The 21,372-nt window shown below is 64.9% G+C and overlaps 1 protein-coding gene across 1 annotated transcript; it reads left to right on the top strand.

Moving 5' to 3' along the window:
• The first annotated feature begins 946 nt into the window (after nucleotides 1-946).
• On the top strand, nucleotides 947-19,268 carry CPXM1 (carboxypeptidase X, M14 family member 1). The gene is made up of 14 exons (XM_085577402.1): nucleotides 947-1,984; nucleotides 2,106-2,198; nucleotides 3,300-3,409; nucleotides 5,104-5,243; nucleotides 5,330-5,414; nucleotides 6,909-7,059; nucleotides 7,727-7,815; nucleotides 7,934-8,057; nucleotides 9,824-10,020; nucleotides 10,896-11,075; nucleotides 13,544-13,841; nucleotides 15,427-15,566; nucleotides 16,779-16,881; nucleotides 18,891-19,268. Exons 1-14 carry the CDS (start codon nucleotides 1,405-1,407, stop codon nucleotides 19,133-19,135), a joined length of 2,535 nt encoding a protein of 844 aa, XP_085433528.1. The 5' UTR covers nucleotides 947-1,404; the 3' UTR covers nucleotides 19,136-19,268.
• Nucleotides 19,269-21,372: the final 2,104 nt, after the last annotated feature.

A 21,372-nucleotide genomic window follows, 5' to 3' on the forward strand; every position in this document is an offset into this window, starting at 1 on the left:
CCCCTGTCCCTCACAGCTCCTGGGAGTTGGGATGTGGCTTCTCCAGAGGGATCCGGGAGCTGCTCTCCTGGGAATGGCCCTGAACCCTTTGGGATTGCGCTGGCGTCGGGGTACGGCGCAGCTCCCCTGTCACAACGGGACATCCCAGCACCCCAGCAACCAGGGGGCCCTCTGGAACCTTCTGGAACCTTCTGGAACCTTCTGGAACCTTCTGGAGCTGCAGCCCCGGCCGCACACGACACCAGGGGTGCGCAGGGTGGGGTTGTCCCCCCCAGGTGACGCTGGAAGGACACTGGGGGCACCCAGGGACGCCTGGAGAAGTGGCACCGTGAGAACGCAAGCGGTTCATCCAAGCCGGGTGAAATCCCAGGCTGGAGCACGGGGACAGGGGACAGGACCGTCCCGGTGCCACTCGGTGGCTCCGCTTGGATTCCCGGTTGGATTCCCGGTAGGATTCCGGCCGGGAACAGCCACGACGGCGCCTTTAAGGCATCTCCAAGCGGGATGTGGCAGGCGCGGGCGCTGCGCCAGGAAATTCCTGCCATCCCGGGAAGTGCTGAGCCAGCGCGAAGCGGGGCCAGGAGCGGCGCCGGGACTTCTGCAAACCTCCAAAGAGCCGGAGCTTCCCCAGCCCGGGACAAACCCGTGCCAGCCCTTGGAATCGGGCAGGGAATGCCCGCTGCCCCTGTGCCAGCCCCGCTGTGCCCGTCCCTCCGGATCCCGGCAGGGCTCCGGGACACTCCCCGGGGGACAGGGATGAGGACAAGGGACAGCGGTGGATCCCAGTAAAAGACGGGAAAGTCAAGCCGGGGAAGTTCGGGGCGTGCGAGACCCCGCGCGGGGCGGATGGAGCGGCGGGACCCAACCCCAGCACCCGGACCCGCACCCCGAGTCCCACCCGGGGCACCCCCGAGGGGTCGGGGCCGGGGACCCGCACCCCGAGTCCCAGCCGGGGCACCCCCGAGGGGTCGGGGCCGGGGACCGCCCCTCGCCGCTGGGTTCGGCCCCGCTCCGCCCGCACCGGCGGCTCCGGGACCTCCCGGGTCCCCGGGCTCGAGCGGCGACGCCGCCGCTGCGGCGGGAGGAGCCCCCGCAGACCCCCGGGCCACCCCCCGACGTGGCGGTGGGACAGTGGGGACACGGTGGGGGGACACGGTGGTGGCTCGGTGGGGACACAGGTCGAGGCACGCCGGTGGGACCGGGTGTCCCCCGTTCGAGGGGTGCGGTGACACGGGGAGCGGAACGGGGCCGTGTAACGGGGCGGGGCACGGCCGGGGGTCCCGGGCAGGAGGCGGGCGGGGGTCCCGGGCAGGAAGCGGGCGGGGAGCGGGCGGTGGGCGGGGAGGAGCCGGGAGCGGGACCAGGAGCGGGCAGGCACCGGCAGGGACCGGCAGGGCCGCGGCCATGGCGGGGTCGCCCCTCGCCCCGCTGCTGCTGCTGCTGCTGCTGCTGGGACCCCCGCCGCCCCCCGCCCGCGCCGCGCCCCCCCAGCCCGGCACGGCCGGCGGGACCCCCAAACCCAGCGGGGTGTCCCCCAGAAAAGGCAGCACGGCGGGACCCCCCAAAACCAGCGGGGTGTCCCCCACGAAGGGCACCACGACGGGACTCCCCAAAACCAGCGAGGTGTCCCCCACGAAGACCATCGCCGGGGGACCCCCTAAAAGCAGCGAGACGCCCCCCTGGAAGGGCAGCACGACGGGACCCCCCAAAACCAGCGGGGTGTCCCCCAGAAAGGGCAGCACGGCGGGACCCCCCAAAACCAGCGGGGTGTCCCCCACGAAGACCATCGCCGGGGGACCCCCCAAACCCAGCGGGGTGTCCCCCACGAAGGGCAGCACGGCGGGACCCCCCAAAACCAGCGGGGTGTCCCCCACGAAGGGCACCACGACGGGACCCCCGAAGGGCGGCACGGGACCCCCGCGGCGGGGCAGCGCGACCCCCGCCAGCCCCGGCCCCTCCCGGCGCGGGGACCCCGCGGTCACCGGTAAGACCGGGAGGGCTCGGGGGGCGCTGGGAGGAGCGTGGCAAAGCGGGGGTCGCGGGGGGCACGCGGGGTGCCAGGGCGTGCCCTGCCCCTTCCCTGGCACCCCCGTGTCCCCTCGCAGCCCCGGCGCCCGAGGTGAGGAGGAGGAAGGTGCTGAGGAAGAAGAAGGTGCCGAGGAAGAAGCCGGAGGCTCCGGCCGCTCCGCGGGAGCTCTGTGCGTGCGCTGGGTGCGGGTGGCACGGGCGAGGTCACCTGCACACGGAGCTGGCCTGTCCTGGGGACACCCGGGGACACCTGGGGGACACCGGGGGGACACCTGGGGACACCTGGGGGACACTTGGGGACACCCGGGGGGTGCTTGGGAACACCTAGGGACACCCGGGGGACACCTGGGGACATCCGGGGGGCACCTGGGGGGCACTTGGGAACAGCTGGGGACACCCAGGGACACTTGGGAACACCCGGGGGGCACCTGGGGACACCCCGGGGGCATTTGGAGACACTTGGGGACATCCGGGGGGCTCCTGGGGACACTTGGGGACACCCGGGGGACACGTGGGGGCACCTGGGGACATATGGGAGGTGCTTGGAGGCACCCGGGGGGCACCTGGGGACAGCCGGGGGACACCTGGGGACATCCGGGGGGCACCTGGGGGGTGCCTGGGGACACCTGGGGACACGTGGAGGACACGTGGGGGTACCTGGGGACACCTGGGGTCACTTGGGGACACCCGGAGGGCTCCTGGGGATGCCTAGGGACACCCGGGGGGTGCTTGGGGACACCCGGGGGGTGCTTGGGGACACTTGGGGGCCACCCGGGGGGCTCCTGGGGACACCCGGGGGACACTTGGGGATACCCGGGGGGCACCTGGGGACACCTGGGAGGTGCTTGGGGACACCTGGGGACACCCGGGGGGCACCTGGGGACACTTGGGGACAGCCGGGGGGCTCCTGGGAACACCTGAGGGCACCTGGGGACACCCGGGGGACACTTGGGGACATCCGGGGGGTACTTGGGGGCAGCTGGGGACAGCCAGAGGGTGCTTGGGGACACCCGGGGGACACCTGGGGGACACCTGAGGGCACCTGGGGGACACACGGGGGGCACCTGGGGATGCCTGGTGACACCTGGGGACACTTGGGGACACCCAGGGGACACCTGTGGGATACCCGGGAGGCACCTGGGGACACCCAGGGGGCACCCGGGGTTTGGGGCGCTGAACCGTGGCTGGCACCGCTCGGGGGGCACACGGGTTGGGGACATCCCCGGCCGCTCGGGGGTCCCTGGGTGACGCGGTGCCCGCCGTGTCCCCAGCGTGTCCCCCCCTGGGGCTGGAGTCCCTGCGGGTGCTGGACGCGCAGCTGCGGGCATCGAGCCACAGGCGGCACGGGCTGGGCGCGCACCGCGGCCGCCTCAACATCCAGGTATGCCAGGGGTGCCAGGCTGGGCCGGGGATGCCAGGGGTGCCAGGGATGGGCGAGGGGTGCCAGGGGTGTGCCAGGCTGGGCCAGGGTGGATCAGGGTGTGCCAGGAGTGTGCCAGGCTGGGCCAGGGGTGCCAGGGTGGATCAGGGTGTGCCAGGAGTGCCAGGGTGGATCAGGGTGTTCAAGGAGTGTGCCAGGCTGGGCCAGGGTGCATCAGGGTGGGCCAGGGTGGGTCAGGGTGTGCCAGGGTGTGCCAGGACTGCCAGGGTGGGCCAGACTGGATCAGGGTGTGCCAGGGTGGGTCAGAAGTGTGCCAGGTTGGGCCAGGGGTGCCAGGGATGGGCTAGGTGTGCCAGGGCGGGCCAAGGTGGATCACAGTGTGCCAGGGTGGGCCAGGTTGGATCAGGGTGTACCAGGAGCGTGCCAGGGGTGCCAAAGTGTGCCAGGAGTGTGCCAGGCTAGGCCAGGGTGGCTCAGGGTGTGCCAAGGTGTGCCAGGAGTGTGCCAGGGTGTGCCAGGGTGGCTCAGGCTGTGCCAGGCTGGGCGGCTGTTTGGGTGCCACCTACACAAGGTGTGGCCCGTGGGTGTGGCAAGTGCGCGACAAACGCCACGGAGGCGTGGCACCTTCGTGGCACAGTTGTGGCATTTTGTGGCATTTTGTGACATTTTGTGGCCCATTTGTGACATTTTGCCCCATTTCTGACATTTTGTGACATTTTGTCACCAGTCCGTGGCACCTTCATGCCCCATTTGTGACATTTTGTGCCCCATTTGTGACATTTTGTGGCATTTTGTGACATTTTGTGGCATTTTGTGACATTTTGTGGCATTTTGTGGTCAGCCCATGGCACCCTCACAGCCCACGAGTGTTCCTGGCGCTCTCCAGCTCTGCCCTCTCCCTCCCGTGTGGCTCTTGGTGGTCCTGGTGCCACCACTGTGGTGCCACCACCCCGGTGCCACCACCCCAGTGCCACCCCCACCCTGGTGCCACCACCACCGGTGCCACCACCCTGGTGCCACCACTGGTGCCACCACCACCGGTGCCACCACCACCAGTGCTGCCACTACCAATGCCACCACCCCGGTGCCACCACCCTGGTGCAACCACCACCCTGGTGCCACCACCACTGGTGCCACCCCCACCCCGGTGCCACCACTACCGGTGCCACCACCACCGGTGCCACCACCCTGGTTCCACCACCACCGGTGCCACCACCCTGGTGCCACCACCCTGGTGCCACCACCCCAGTGCCACCACCCCGGTGCCACCACCCTGGTGCAACCACCACCACCAATGCCACCACCACCTGTGCCACCACCCCGGTACCACCACCACTGGTGCCACCACCACTGGTGCCACCACCACCTGTGCCACCACCACTGCTGCCACTACCCCAGTGCCACCACCCCAGTGCCACCACCCCGGTGCCACCACTGTGGTGCCACCACCACTGGTGCCACTACCCCAGTGCCACCACCCCGGTGCCACCACCACCCCGGTGCCACCACCCCAGTGCCACCACCACCAGTGCCGCCACCTTGGTGCCACCACCACTGGTGCCACCACCACCGGTGCCATCACCACCACCGGTGCCACCACCCCGCTGCCCCCACCCCGGTGCCAGCAGCGCGTTCTCGGGGCGCGCGGGGCGGTGTGGCCGTGTCCCCGCGCGTGTCCCCTGCTGTCCCCTCAGTCGGGGCTCTCCGACGGTGACCCGTTCGATGGCGGCTGGTGCGCGGGCCGCGAGGACACCGAGCAGTGGCTGCAGGTGGACGCCGGGCGCCTCACCCGCTTCACCGGCCTCGTCACCCAGGGCCTCAACTCCATCTGGACGTAAGGGGACAACCTCGGGGACAACCTCGGGGACAGTGACAACCTTGGGGGACCCCCACCCCCCTGACCCGCCCTGCGCCCCGCAGGTACGACTGGGTGACGTCCTACAAGGTGCAGGTCAGCAACGACTCGCACGCGTGGCTGCCCAGCCGCAACGGCACCGAGGAGGCGGTGGGTGGCACCGGGCACCGGGGGTGGCACCGGGGAGGCGGTGGGTGGCACCGGGCACCAGGGGTGGCACCGGGGGTGGCACCGAGGAGGAGATGGGTGGCACCGGGGGATTGGGGGGTCCCTGTGCCAGGGGTGGGTTTGGGGTCTCTGTGCCAGGATGGATTTGGGGTCCCTGTGCCAGGGTGATTTGGAGTCCCTGTGCCAGGGTGGGTTTGGGGTTCCTGTTCTGGGGAGGATTTGGGGTCCCTGTGCTGGGGTGGATTTGGGGTCTCTGTGCCAGGGGTGGATTTGGGGTTCCTGTTCAGGGCTGGATTTGGGGTCCCTGCGCCATGGGTGGGTTTGGGGTCCCTGTTCAGGGCTGGATTTGGGGTCCCTGTTCAGGGCTGGATTTGGGGTCCCTGTGCCAGGATGGATTTGGGGTCCCTGTGCCAGGTCTGGATTTGGGGTCCCTGTGCCAGGGGTGGGTTTGGGGTCCCTGTGCTGGGGTGGGTTTGGGGTCCCTGTTCTGGGGTGGATTTGGGGTCCCTGTGCCAGGGGTGGATTTGGGGTCCCTGTGCCAGGTCTGGATTTGGAGTCTCTGTTCTGGGGTGGATTTGGGGTCCCTGTGCCAGGATGGATTTGGGGTCCCTGTTCTGGGGTGGATTTGGGGTCCCTGTGCCAGGATGGATTTGGGGTCCCTGTGCTGGGGTGGATTTGGGGTCCCTGTGCCAGGATGGATTTGGGGTCCCTGTTCTGGGGAGGATTTGGGGTCCCTGTGCCAGGATGGATTTGGGGTCCCTGTGCCAGGGTGGATTTGGAGTCCCTGTTCAGGGGTGGGTTTGGGGTCCCTGTGCCAGGTCTGGATTTGGGGTCCCTGTGCCAGGGTGGATTTGGGGTCCCTGTGCCAGGTCTGGATTTGGGGTCCCTGTGCCAGGGTGGATTTGGGGTCCCTGTGCCAGGTCTGGATTTGGGGTTCCTGTTCTGGGGAGGATTTGGGGTCCCTGTGCCAGGATGGATTTGGGGTCCCTGTTCAGGGCTGGATTTGGGGTCCCTGTGCCAGGATGGATTTGGGGTCCCTGTGCTGGGGTGGATTTGGGGTTCCTGTTCTGGGGAGGATTTGGGGTCCCTGTTCTGGGGTGGATTTGGGGTCCCTGTGCCAGGATGGATTTGGGGTTCCTGTGCTGGGGTGGATTTGGGGTCCCTGTTCAGGGCTGGATTTGGGGGTCACCGTGTCAGAGCTATACCCGGCTCATCTTTGGGGATCTCCATGCCATGGGTGGATTTTGGGGTCCCCCTGCCCGCCCCATGCCAGGAGCAGGTTTGGGGCTCCCTGTGCCCATCCCTGGTTCCTTTGGGGTGTGAGCAGCACCCACAGCCCCACCTGGGCTGTGCCCGGGGCCGTGCCCGCTCCTCATGGGCTGGGGGCCCACGGGCGGCTCTCCCTGACCCCTGCTGTCCCCTGCTGTCCCCCACTGTCCCCTCCTGTCCCCTCCTGTCCCCCGCTGTCCCCCGCAGGTGTTCCCTGCCAACCGGGACCCCGAGACGCCGGTGCTGAACGTGCTGCCCGCGCCGCTCGTGGGGCGCTTCCTGCGCATCAACCCCCAGAGCTGGCACCCCAACGGCAGCGTGTGCCTGCGGGCCGAGGTGCTGGGCTGTGCCCTGCCCGGTGGGTGTCCCCAGCTGTCCCCTGCCCCTTGGGGACACTCCGGCTGTCCCCTGCCCCTTGGGGACCCTCTGGATGTCCCCTGTGCCTTTGGGACTCCCTGGCTGTCCCCTGCCCCTTGGGGACCCACTGGATGTCCCCTCTCCCCTTGGGGACACTCTGGATGTCCCCTGCCCCTTGGGGACCCACTGGCTGTCCCCTGCCCCTCGGGGACACTCCAGCTATCCCCTGTGCCTTTGGGACCCTCTGGATGTCCCCTGTCCCTTTGGGACCCTCTGGATGTCCCCTGTGCCTTTGGGACTCCCTGGCTGTCCCCTGTCCCTTTGGGACCCTCTGGATGTCCCCTGTGCCTTTGGGACTCCCTGGCTGTCCCCTGCCCCTCGGGGACACTCCGGCTGTCCCCTGCCCCTTTGGGACCCACTGGGTATTCCCTGTCCCTTTGGGGACCCTCCGGCTGTCCCCTGTCCCTTGGGGACCCTCTGGATGTCCCCTCTCCCCTTGGGGACCCTCTGGATGTCCCCTGTCCCTTTGGGGACCCTCTGGCTGTCCCCCAGCTCACACGCCACCCCAGCAGCACTCGCTGCTGTCACCAGAGTGGAGGTCTGGGCTGTTGGCTGTCCCTGACCGTGTCCCCTCGCTGTCCCCTCGCTGTCCCCTCGCTGTCCCCCAGACCCCAGCAATGCCCACGCCTGGCACCCCCCGGCGCCGCCCGAACCGCCGCTGGATTTCCGCCACCACAACTACCAGGAGATGAGAAAGGTGCCACCCACCCGCCCAGCCCTGCCGGGGCATCTCCGTGTCCCCGCGGTGTCCCCGGGGTGTCCCCAAGGAGGGCTGTGCCACCTCGGCGTGTCCCTGACGGTGCCACCGCCCGCAGCTGATGAAGAGGGTGAGCGAGGAGTGCCCCGACATCACCCGCGTGTACAGCATCGGGCAGAGCTCCCGCGGGCTGCGCCTCTACGTGATGGAGATCTCCGACAACCCCGGGCAGCACGAGCTCGGTGGGGACACCTGGGGACACCTGGGGACACCTGGGGACACCTGGGGACACCTGGGGATAGCTGGGGTTACCTGGGGTGGGGCACGATGGGCGTGGGGACAGCGCCCAGGGATGCCCAGGTGGAGATGGGGTGACTGGGGGTGCCCAGGATGAGGAGAGGGTCACCAGGGATGGCCGGGCTGGCTCAGGGGGTGGGCACTGTCACCAGGGCTGGTGCAGGACAGTGGCACTGTCACCAGGGCTGGTTCAGGATGGGGTGACTGTGCCACCCAGCATGGCAGGAGATGCCCAGGATGGAGATGGGGACACCAGGGACACCCAGACCTGTGAGGGGCGGGGGGAGAGGGTGGCTTGGGACACCCAGGATGGACATGGGGACACGGGGACACCCAGGATGGGGATGGGGACACCAGGGACACCCAGACCTGTGAGGGGCGGGGGGAGAGGGTGGCTTGGGACACCCAGGATGGACATGGGGACACGGGGACACCCAGGATGGGGACACAGGGACACCCTGGATGGGGATGGGGACACCAGGGACACCAGGGACACCCAGACCTGTGAAGGGGAGAGGGTGGCTTGGGACACCCAGGATGGGGATGGGGACACGGAGACACCCAGGATGGGGATGGGGACACCAGGGACACCCAGACCTGTGAGGGGCGGGGGGAGAGGGTGGCTTGGGACACCCAGGATGGGCATGGGGACACAGGGACACCCATGATGGGGACACGGGGACACCCAGGATGGGCATGGGGACACAGGGACAGTCACCAGGGATGTCCAAAGTGGAGCACGTGGATGGGAACAGGGTGAGCAGGGGTCCTCAGGATGGAGATGGGGACACCCAGGGTGGTGAAGGACAGGGAGAGAAACAGAGGGACATGGAAGGTGGTCCAGGATGGGGACAGGGACACCCAGCCTGGTGGAGGAGCATCCTGGGGACAGGGACACCCAGGGTGGTGCAGGGACATGGGGACAGTGACCAAGGACACGCAGGGTGGTGGAGATGGATGGGGACAGTGACCCAAGGACACCCAGGGTGGTGAAGATGGATGGAGACAGTGACCATGGACACCCAGGTTGGAGATATGGACACAGGGACACCCAGACTGGTCCAGGATGGAGACAGGGACACCCAGGGTGGTGCAGGGACACGGGGACAATGACCAGGGACACCCAGGGTGGTGCAGGGACATGGGGACAATGATCAAGGACACGCAGGGTGGTGCAGATGGATGGGGACAGTGACCAGGGACACCCAGGGTGGTGCAGGGACATGGGGACAGTGACCATGGACACCCAGGGTGGTGCAGGGGCATGGAACAGTGACCAGGGACACCCAGGGTGGTGCAGGGACAGGGTGACCAGGGACACCCAGGATGGAGACAGGGACACCTAGGGTGGTGCAGGGACATGGGGACAATGACCAGGGACACCCAGGGTGGACATAGGGACACAGGGACACCCAGACTGGTCTAGGATGGAAACAGGGACACCCAGGGTGGTGGAGATGGATGGGGACAGTGACCAAGGACACCCAGGGTGGTGCAGGGACATGGGGACAATGACCAGGGACACCCAGGGTGGTGGAGTGGCATGGGGACAGTGACCAAGGACACCCAGGGTGGTGCAGGGACATGGGGACAATGACCAGGGACACCCAGGGTGGTGGAGTGGCATCCTGGGGACAGGGCCAGCCAGGCTGGGGATGGGGCCACGGGGACAGTGCCCAGGGTCCCTCCAGCCAGCCCCGGTGGCCCGCAGGAGAGCCGGAGTTCCGCTACGTGGCCGGGATGCACGGGAACGAGGTGCTGGGCCGGGAGCTGCTGCTGAACCTGATGGAATTCCTGTGCCGGGAATTCCGGCTGGGCAACCCCCGCGTGGTGCAGCTGGTGACGGGCACGCGCATCCACCTGCTGCCCTCCATGAACCCCGACGGCTACGAGACCGCCTACAAGCTGGTAGGGCTGGCACCGCCCAGCCTGGTGACCATCCCAGTCATCCCAGTGTCCATCCCAGTGCCCATCCCAACCATCCCAGTGCCAATCCTGGTGACCGAGGTGTCCAGCCCAATGTCCACCCTGGTGTCCATCCCAGTGCCCATCCCTGTGTCCATCCCAATGTCCACCCTGGTGTCCATCCCAATCATCCCTGAGTCCATCCCAATGTCCATCCCAGTGCCCATCCCAGTCATCCCAGTGCCCATCCCAGTGCCCATCCCAATCATCCCAGTGTCCATTCCAGTGCCCATCCCAATGTCTGTCCCAGTGCCCATCCCAATCATCCTGGTGCGTGCCCATCCCAGTTATCCCAGTGCCCATCCCAGTGTCCATCCCAATGTCCATCCTGGTGCCCATCCCAGTGCCCATCCCAGTCATCCCAGTGACCATCCCAGTCATCCCAGTGCCCACCCCTCTGTCCATCCCAATCATCCCAGTGCCCATCCTGGTGAGAGCAGTGTCCGTGTCAATGTCCATCCCAGTGCCCATCCCAGTGCCCATCCCAATGTCCATCCCAGTGCCCATCCCAGTGTCCACCCCAGTGTCCATCCCGGTGCCCATCCCAATCATCCCAGTGTCCATCCCACTGATCCCAGTGCCCATCCTGGTGCCCATCCCAGTGATCCCAGTGTCCATCCTGGTGATCCCAGTGTCCATCCCAGTGATCCCGGTGCCCATCCTGGTGCCCATCCCAGTAATCCCGGTGATCCCAGTGATCCCAGTGCCTGTCCCAGTGATCCCAGTGCCTGTCCCAGTGATCCCCAGTGCCCATCCCAGTGATCCCGGTGATCCCAGTGTCCACCCCGGTGACCCCGGTGCCCGCGGTGCCCCGGCAGGGCTCGGAGCTGGTGGGATGGGCCATGGGCCGCTGGACGTACGAGGGCATCGACCTCAACCACAACTTCGCCGACCTGAACACGGCGCTGTGGGACGCCGAGGACAACGAGCTGGTGCCCCACGAGTTCCCCAACCACTACATCCCCATCCCCGAGTACTACACCTTCGCCAACGCCACGGTGAGAGCCCGAAACCCCAAACCTCCCGGGCTGGCACCATGGTGAACCCCAAAACCCCAATCCTATCAGTGTGAGACCCCAAAATCCCAAACCTCCCGGGCTGGCACCATGGTGAACCCCAAAACCCCAATCCTATCAGTGTGAGACCCCAGAACCCCAAATCTCCTGGGCTGGCACCATGGTGAACCCCAAAACCCCAATCCTATCAGTGTGAGACCCCAAAACCCCAAACCTCCTGGGCTGGCACCATGGTGAGACCCCAAAACCCCAATCCTATCACATCGTGGTGACACCCCAAAACCCCCATCCTCTATCACATCCAGGGTGAGACCCCAAAACCCCCCGAGTCCCCGTAAGACCCCTCCAAAACCCCAAATCCCCCCCAGTCCCCCGGGGTGGGAGCTGCCCCCACAGGGGCTGCACTGGGGCTGGACCAGCCCAACCCCGCGCGTCACCTGGAGCCACGGGGACAAGGACGTGGCCACCACCACCACGAGGGACAGGTGACAGCGATGTCACCGCAGGGGTGGCCTTGGAGATATGGGTGACAGCGGTGTCACTGCATGGGTGGCCTTGGACACATGGGTGACAGTGGTGTCACCGCAGGGGTGGCCTCGGAGACATGGGTGACAGCAGTGTCACCATGCAGGTTGCCCTGGTGGCGTGGGTGACAGCGGTGTCACCACATGGGTGACCTCAAAGATGTGGGTGACAGTGGTGTCACCACATGGGTGGCCTCGGAGATGTGGGTGACAGCGGTGTCACCGCAGGGGTGACCTTGTAGACATGGGTGATGGCAGTGTCACCACAGGGGTGACCTGGAGGATGGTGACAGCAGTGTCACGACATGGCTGACCCAGAAGATCATGACAGTGGTGTCACCACATGGGTGACCTGGAAGATGATCACAGCAGTGTCACCGCAGGGGTGGCCCTGGGGGCACAGGTGACAGCGGTGTCACCACATGGGTGACCTTAAGGATGGTGACAGCAGTGTCACTGCAGGGGTGACCTCGTAGACATGGGTGATGGCAATGCCACTACATGGGTGACATGGAGGATGGTGACAGTGGTGCCATTGCATTGGTTACCTGGAGGATGATCACAGTGGTGTCACCACATGGGTGACCTGCAGGATGGTGACGGCAGTGTCATTGCATTGGTTACCTGGAGGATGATGACAGCAATGTCACCACAGGGGTGACCTTGTAGACATGCGTGATGGCGGTGTCACCACACAGGTGACCTGGAAGATGGTGACAGTGGTGTCACTGCATGGGTGGCTCTGGGGGCACAGGTGACAGCGGTGTCACCTCATGGGTGACCCAGAAGATGATGACAGCAGTGTCATCGCAGGGGTGACCTGCAGGATGGTGACAGCGGTGTCACCACAGGGGTGATCTTGTAGACATGGGTGATGGCAATGCCACTACATGGGTGACCTGGAAGGTGATGACAGTGGTGTCACCACAGGGGTGACCTGCAGGATGAAGACAGCGATGCCACCACAGGGGTGACCTGCAGGATGGTGACGGCAGTGTCATTGCATTGGTTACCTGGAGGATGATCACAGCAGTGTCACCACAGGGGTGACCTTGTAGACATGGGTGACAGCGGTGTCACCACATGGGTGACCTGCGGGACGGTGACGGCAGTGTCACCACAGGGGTGACTTGGAAGATGATCACAGCAGTGTCACCACAGGGGTGACCTGCAGGACGGTGACAGCAGTGTCACCACATGGGTGATCTGCGGGATGGTGACAGCAATGCCACCACAGGGGTGACCTGCAGGATGGTGACGGCAGTGTCATTGCATTGGTTACCTGGAGGATGATGACAGCAATGTCACCACAGGGGTGACCTTGTAGACATGGGTGATGGCAGTGTCACCACATGGGTGACCTGGAAGATGGTGACAGCGGTGTCACCACAGGGGTGACCTGGAAGATGATGACAGCAGTGTCACCACATGGGTGACCTGCGGGACGCTGACAGCGGTGTCACCACAGGGGTGACCTGCGGGATGATGACAGCAATGCCACCACAGGGGTGACCTGCAGGACGATGACGGCAGCGTCACCACAGGGGTGACCTGGAAGATGATGACAGCAGTGTCACCACATGGGTGACCTGCGGGACGCTGACAGCAGTGTCACCACATGGGTGATCTGCGGGATGGTGACAGCAATGCCACCACAGGGGTGACCTGCAGGATGGTGACGGCAGTGTCATTGCATTGGTTACCTGGAGGATGATCACAGCAGTGTCACCACAGGGGTGACCTTGTAGACATGGGTGATGGTGGTGTCACCACATGGGTGACCTGCAGGACGCTGACAGCAATGCCACCACAGGGATGACCTGCGGGATGGTGACAGCAATGCCACCACAGGGGTGACCTGCGGGATGGTGACAGCGGTGTCACCACATGGGTGACCGCAGGATGGTGATGGCGATGTCACCGCAGGTGGCCCCGGAGACGCGGGCGGTGATCGCGTGGATGCAGCGCTACCCGTTCGTGCTGAGCGCCAACCTGCACGGCGGCGAGCTGGTGGTCACCTACCCCTTCGACATGAGCCGCAGCTCCTGGAAGGCGCGGGAGCTGACGCCCACGCCCGACGACGGCGTCTTCCGCTGGCTGGCCACCGTCTACGCCACCGCCAACCTGGCCATGGCCCGCGGCGAGCGCCGGCCCTGCCACCAGCACGACTTCAGCCGCTTCGGCAACATCATCAACGGCGCCCACTGGCACACGGTGGCTGGCAGTGAGTGGGGGCGCGGGGATGGCACAGGGTGGGTGACAGTGACACTGAGCTCAGGTGGCACACGGTGGGTGGCAGTGACACTGAGCTCAGGTGGCACATGGCAGTGAGTGGGACACTGAGCTCAGGTGGCACACAGTGGGTGACAGTGACACTGAGCTCAGGTGGCACATGGCAGTGAGTGGGAACGTGGGGACACTCTGAGCTCAGGTGGCACAGGGTGGCAGTGAATGGGGACACTGTGAGCTCAGGTGGCACATGGCAGTGAATGGGGACACTGTGAGCTCAGGTGGCACATGGCAGTGAGTGGGGACACGGGGACACTGAGTTCAGGTGGCACAGGGTGGCAGTGAGTGCGACACTGAGCTCAGGTGGCACACAGTGGGTGACAATGACACGGAGCTCAGGTGGCACAGGGTGGTAGTAAGTGGGACATGGAGCTCTGGTGGCACATGGCAGTGAGTGGGGGCATGGGGACACTGAACTCAGGTGGCACAGGGTGTCTCACAGTGAGTGGGGACACTGTGAGCTCAGGTGGCACATGGCAGTGAGTGGGGGCGTGGGGACACTGAACTCAGGTGGCACAGGGTGTCTCACAGTGAGTGGGGACACTGTGAGCTCAGGTGGCACATGGCAGTGAGTGGGACACTGAGCTCAGGTGGCACGTGGCAGTGAGTGGGGACACGGGGACACTGAGTTCAGGTGGCACAGGGTGGCAGTGAGTGTGACACTGAGCTCAGGTGGCACACAGTGGGTGACAGTGACACGAAGCTCAGGTGGCACAGGGTGGCAGTGAATGGGGACACTGTGAGCTCAGGTGACACATGGCAGTGAGTGGGGACATGGGGACACTGTGAGCTCAGGTGGCACATGGCAATGAGTGGGACACTGAGCTCAGGTGGCACAGGGTGGGTGACAGTAGTGACACAGAGCTCCCTGGCTGTGATCTCCATGTCCCTGTGTGTCCCCTGTTGCCACCCTCCCTGTGATCTCCGTGTCCCCTGCTGCCACCCTGGCTGTGACCTCCATGTCCCCCTGTGTCCCCTGCTGCCACCCTGGCTGTGACCTCCGTGTCCCTCCATGTCCCTTACTGCCACCCTGGCTGTGACATCCATGTCCCCGTGTGTCCCCTGCTGCCACCCTGGCTGTGACCTCCGTGTCCCCTGCTGCCACCCTGGCTGTGACCTCCATGTCCCCCTGTGTCCCCTGCTGCCACCCTGACTGTGACCTCCGTGTCCCCTGCTGCCACCCTGGCTGTGACCTCCATGTCCCCTGCTGCCACCCTGACTGTGACCTCCGTGTCCCCGTGTGTCCCCTGCTGCCACCCTGGCTATGACCTCCATGTCCCTCCATTTCCCTTACTGCCACCCTGGCTGTGACATCCATGTCCCCGTGTGTCCCCTGCTGCCACCCTGGCTGTGACCTCCATGTCCCCTGCTGCCACCCTGGCTGTGACCTCCGTGTCCCCATGTGTCCCCTGCTGCCACCCTGGCTATGACCTCCATGTCCCTCCATGTCCCTTACTGCCACCCTGGCTGTGACCTCCGTGTCCCCGTGTGTCCCCTGCTGCCACCCTGGCTGTCCCCAGGCATGAACGACTTCAGCTACCTGCACACCAACTGCTTCGAGATCACCGTGGAGCTCTCCTGCGACAAATTCCCGCACGCCTCCGAGCTGCCCCACGAGTGGGAGAACAACCGCGAGTCCCTGCTGCTCTTCATGGAGCAGGTGGGCACGGCTGGCACCGGGGTGGCACCGGGGGTGGCACCGGGGGTGGCACCGGGCTTGGGGACACAGCTCGAGGGTGGCAGGAGGCACCGCGGGGCTGTCTGTGAGGAGGGGCTGGATGGGAATGGGGATGGGGATGGGAATGGGATGGGATGGGAATGGGATGGGAATGGGATGGGAATGGGGGAATGGGGATGGGAATGGGGATGGGAATGGGATGGGAATGGGAATGGGGATGGGAATGGGGATGGGAATGGGATGGGAATGGGAATGGGGATGGGAATGGGGATGGGAATGGAGGTGGGAATGGGGATGGGGCAATGGGAATGGGAATGGGGATGGGATGGGATGGGAATGGGAATGTGGGAATGGGAATGGGGGAATGTGGGAATGGGAATGGGAATGGGGGAATGGGGATGGCAATGAGGGAATGGGGATGGGGATGGGAATGGGATGGGAATGGGGATGGCAATGAGGGAATGGGGGAATGGGGATGGGAATGGGAATGGGGATGGGAATGGGATGGGAATGGGAATGTGGGAATGGGAATGGGGGAATGGGGATGGCAATGAGGGAATGGGGATGGGGATGGGAATGGGAATGGGGATGGGAATGGGATGGGAATGGGAATGGGAGGATGGGGATGGGAATGGAGGTGGGAATGGGAATGGGTATGGGAATGGGGATGGGAATGGGATGGGAATGGGGATGGGAGGATGGGGATGGGAATGGAGGTGGGAATGGGGATGGGGATGGGATTGGGAATGGGGATGGGGGAATGGGAATGGGGATGGGGGAATGGGAATGGGATGGGAATGGGAATGGGAGGATGGGGATGGGAATGGGATTCGGAATGGGGGAATGGGGATGGGGATGGGATTGGGAATAGGAATATGGGGGCTTTGGGGTGCTGGGTGAGGAGGGCAGTGGGGATAGGGGGCACAGGATGGGGGATTTGGGGGGGTTTGGGACAATGGGGACACTGAGGGGGTCTGGGGGTTTTTGGGGACAATGGGGACACTGTGTCACAGGCAGGGCAGGGCCAGGGGACCCCCGGGGTGTCTCTGTAAGACTTTGGGGACAGAGGGACACGCTGGGGACATTCCAGGGCGGGGCTTTCGGCAGGATGGCAGCGGGACGTGGCTGTCCCCAACACCGAGGGTGGCACCGGGGCGGGGGGGGGGACACACCTGTGGCACCGACCCCCTGCAGGTGCACCGCGGGATCAAGGGCGTGGTCCGGGACGGTGACACCGAGCAGGGCATCCCCAACGCCATCATCTCCGTGGATGGCATCAACCACGACGTCCGCACCGGTGCGGGGACACCGGGACCCTGCGGGACGGGGCTTGGGGCGGGAACGGGATCGGGATCAGGCTGGGGAGGGAGGTGGGGTGAGGATGGTGGTGGGATGGGAGCAGGGATGGGAATGGGGACAGGGAAAGGAACGAGATGGGATTTGGGATTGGGAATTGCAAATGGAGATGGAAAGAGGATTAGAGTGGGAAAGGGGATGGGATGGGGACAGGAATGGGATTGGGGTGGGAAGAGTTAATGGGATGAGGTTGGGAATAGGGATGGGACAGGAATGGGATTGGGGTGGGAAGAGTTAATGGGATGAGGTTGGGAATAGGGATGGGGACAGGAATGGGAATGGGGTGGGAAGAGTTAATGGGATGAGGTTGGGAATAGGGATGGGACAGGAATGGATGGCATTGGTGATGTGAATGGGACAGGGCTGGGGACAGGGAAAGGAATGGGATGGGATTTGGGGATGGGATTGGGAATCGCAGGTGGAGATGGAAATAGGACTGGGAAAGGGAATGGGGACAGGAATGGGATGGGGATGGGGACAGGGATGGAAGGGGGATGGGATTGGGGATTATAGATGGCAACGGAAGCAGGATTAGACTGGGAATAGGATCAGGAAAGGGATGGGAATAGGGACAGGGGTGGGACAAGAATGGGGTTGGGGCTGGTGACAAGGACAGGAATGGGATTGGGGATGGGAATAGGGACAGGGCTAGGGATGGGATAAGGACAGGAATGGGATTTGGAATGGGAATAGGGATAGGGATGGGACAAAAATGGGGTTGGGGCTGGGGACGAGGACATTGGTGGGATTGGGGATGGGAATAGGGACAGGGATGGGACAAGAACAGGGTTGGGGCTGGGAATGAGGACAGGAATGGGATTGGGGATGGGAATAGGGACAGGGGTGGGACAAGAACAGGGTTGGAGCTGGGGACGGGGATGGAATGGGATTGGGGATGGGAATAGGGACAGGGATGGGACAAGAACAGGGTTGGGGCTGGTGACAAGGACAGGAATGGGATTGGGGGTGGGAATAGGGACAGGGCTAGGGATGGGATAAAGACAGGAATGGGATTTGGAATGGGAATAGGGATAGGGATGGGACAAAAATGGGGTTGGGGCTGGGGACAAGGACGGAATGGGATTGGGGATGGGAATAGGGACAGGGATGGGATTGGGGATGGGAATAGGGACAGGGGTGGGATTGGGGATGGGGATGGGAATGGGGACAGGGATGGGATTGGGGATGGGAATAGGGACAGGGGTGGGATTGGGGATGGGGATGGGAATGGGGACAGGGATGGGATTGGGGATGGGAATAGGGACAGGGGTGGGATTGGGGATGGGGATGGGAATGGGGACAGGGATGGGATTGGGGATGGGGATGGGGACAGGGGTGGGATTGGGGATGGGAATAGGGACAGGGGTGGGATTGGGGATGGGAATAGGGACAGGGATGGGATTGGGGATGGGGATGGGAATGGGGACAGGGGTGGGATTGGGGATGGGGATGGGAATGGGGACAGGGATGGGATTGGGGATGGGGATGGGGACAGGGGTGGGATTGGGGATGGGAATAGGGACAGGGATGGGATTGGGGATGGGGATGGGAATAGGGACAGGGGTGGGATTGGGGATGGGAATAGGGACAGGGATGGGACTGGGGATGGGAATAGGGACAGGGATGGGATTGGGGATGGGGATGGGAATGGGGACAGGGATGGGATTGGGGATGGGGATGGGGACAGGGGTGGGATTGGGGATGGGAATAGGGACAGGGGTGGGATTGGGGATGGGAATAGGGACAGGGATGGGATTGGGGATGGGAATAGGGACAGGGATGGGATTGGGGATGGGAATAGGGACAGGGGTGGGATTGGGGATGGGGATGGGAATGGGGACAGGGGTGGGATTGGGGATGGGAATAGGGACAGGGGTGGCACAAGAACGCGCCTGGGGCTGGGGACGAGGACAGCGCTGGGGACAGCAGTGTGACCCCGGCCCGCCGCAGCCGCGGACGGGGACTACTGGCGGCTGCTGAACCCGGGCGAGTACGAGGTGACGGCGCGGGCCGAGGGCTACGAGGCGGCCACGCAGCCGTGCCGGGTCTACTTCGAGAACGTCCCCACCCCGTGCAGCTTCCGCCTGGCGCGGGCGCGGGGCCGCCACCGGCCCGGGAGGACCCGGCCGGGCCCCGACCCGGCGCTGCGGCTGCAGCGGCTGCGCCTCCGCCGCCTGCGCGCCCGCGGGCAGTGACCGGAGCGGCCCCGGGGCCGCGGGCTCGGCCGGGGGGCGCGGGGGAACCGGGCGGGACGGCTCCCAGTAAAGCTCGGGGCGCTGCCGCTGGGAGTCTGCGGGTCTGGAGCGGCGGAGGGACTGGGAACGGGAACGGGAACGGGAACGGGAACGGGAACGGGAACGGGAACGGGAAAGAGACCGGGACAAGGAACGGGAACGGGACAAGGACCGGGAACGGGAAAGAGACCGGGACAAGGAACGGGAACGGGAACGGGAAAGGGAACGGGAACGGGAAAGAGACCAGGACAAGGAACGGGAACGGGAAAGAGACCGGGACAAGGAACGGGACCGGGACCGGGAAAGGGAACGGGACAAGGACCAGGACCGGGAACGGGAAAGAGACCGGGACAAGGAACGGGACCAGGACCGGGAAAGGGAACGGGACAAGGACCAGGACCGGGAACGGGAAAGAGACCGGGACAAGGAACGGGACCAGGACCGGGAAAGGGAACGGGACAAGGACCAGGACCGGGAACGGGAAAGAGACCGGGACAAGGAACGGGAACAGGAAGGGGACCGGGACCGGGACCGGAAAGGAAAGGAAAGGAAAGGAAAGGAAAGGAAAGGAAAGGAAAGGAAAGGAAAGGAAAGGAAAGGAAAGGAAAGGAAAGGAAAGGAAAGGAAAGGAAAGGAAAGGAAAGGAAAGGAAAGGAAAGGAAAGGAAAGGAAAGGAGGTACGGGAAAGGGAACAGGACATGGAACGGGAACAGGACGGGAAAAGGGACCGGGAACGGGACTGGGGTACGAGAAAGGACATGGGACATGGAATGGGACCGGGACAGGGACCAGGAAAGAGAGCGGGAATGGGAAAATGGAACGGGACCGGGAACGGGCCGAGACCGGAAAGTGGCCGGGACTGGGAAAGGGAACGGGACCGGGAATGGGAAAGGGACCGGGACTGGGACAAGGGAAAGGGACCGGGACTGGGACAAGGAACGGGACGGGGACCGGACAAGGGAAAGGGACCAGGACTGGGACAAGGAACGGGACGGGGACCGGACAAGGGAAAGGGACCAGGACTGGGACAAGGAACGGGACGGGGACCGGACAAGGGAAAGGGACCAGGACTGGGACAAGGAACGGGACCGGGACCGGACAAGGGAAAGGGACCGGGAACGGGACCGAGACCGGAGCTCGATCCTGTTCCGGACACCCGCGCGGGAACTCGGCGAGGCCACGCCCCTCACCAGGCCGCGCCCACTCGCTGCTGACCAATAGGAATTCCGCACGGGCCGCGCCCCCGTTAGGACACGCCCCCATCCGTGCCCACAAGTGGCCAATCACTACAAGCCACGCCCATAAAGCCACGCCCCCTTCCCCTGCTCCCGCGGCCCCGCCCCCTCCCCAATGGAACATCTGGCCCCGCCCCCGACGCGCGCGTAACCGCTTGTCCCGCCCCTCCCCGCATTTCTGGGCGCCTATTGGCTGCTGGCGGCGGGAGGGGCGGGGCGCGGCGGGGGCGGGGGCCAATAGAGTGAGAGAATCCGTGGCGGCGCGAAGGGGGCGGGTCTGGGGACACTGAGGGGACACTGAGGGACAAGGAGGGACAATGAGGGGACATTGAGGGACACGGGGGAGACACTGAGGGGACACTGAGGAACAATGAGGGGACATTGAGGGACACGGGGGAGACACTGAGGGGACAGTGAGGGGACAGTGAGGAACAATGAGGGGACACTGAGGGACACGGGGGAGACACTGAGGGGACAGTGAGGAACAATGAGGGGACATTGAGGGGCACTGAGGAGACATTGAGGGACAATGAAGGGACATTGGGGACAATGGGGACACGGGGGGACAGTGGGAGGACATTCAGGGGACACTGAGGGACACTGCGGGGACATTTAGAGGACACTGAGGGGACAGTGAAGGACACTGAGGGGACATTTAAGTGACATTTAGGGGACACTGAGGGACAATGAGGGGACACAGAGGGACAGTGAGGGGACACTGAGGGGACATTGACGGGACACGGGGGGACACTGAGGGTACACTGAGGGGATATTTAGAGGACACTGAGGGGACACTGAAGGACACAGGGAGACACTGAGGGGGCATTGAGGGGACATTTAAGTGACATTTAGGGGACACTGAGGGGACACTCAGCATCCCCCCCGGCACCCCCACATCCCCCCGCTGCCCCCCCGGCTCCCGGGATCCGTTCCCGGCAGCACCGGCGGGGGCGGCGCTCCCGC

The sequence above is a fragment of the Lonchura striata genome, chromosome 4 (assembly GCF_050655825.1).
Source record: "Lonchura striata isolate lonStrDom1 chromosome 4, ASM5065582v1, whole genome shotgun sequence".
NCBI lineage: Eukaryota > Metazoa > Chordata > Aves > Passeriformes > Estrildidae > Lonchura > Lonchura striata.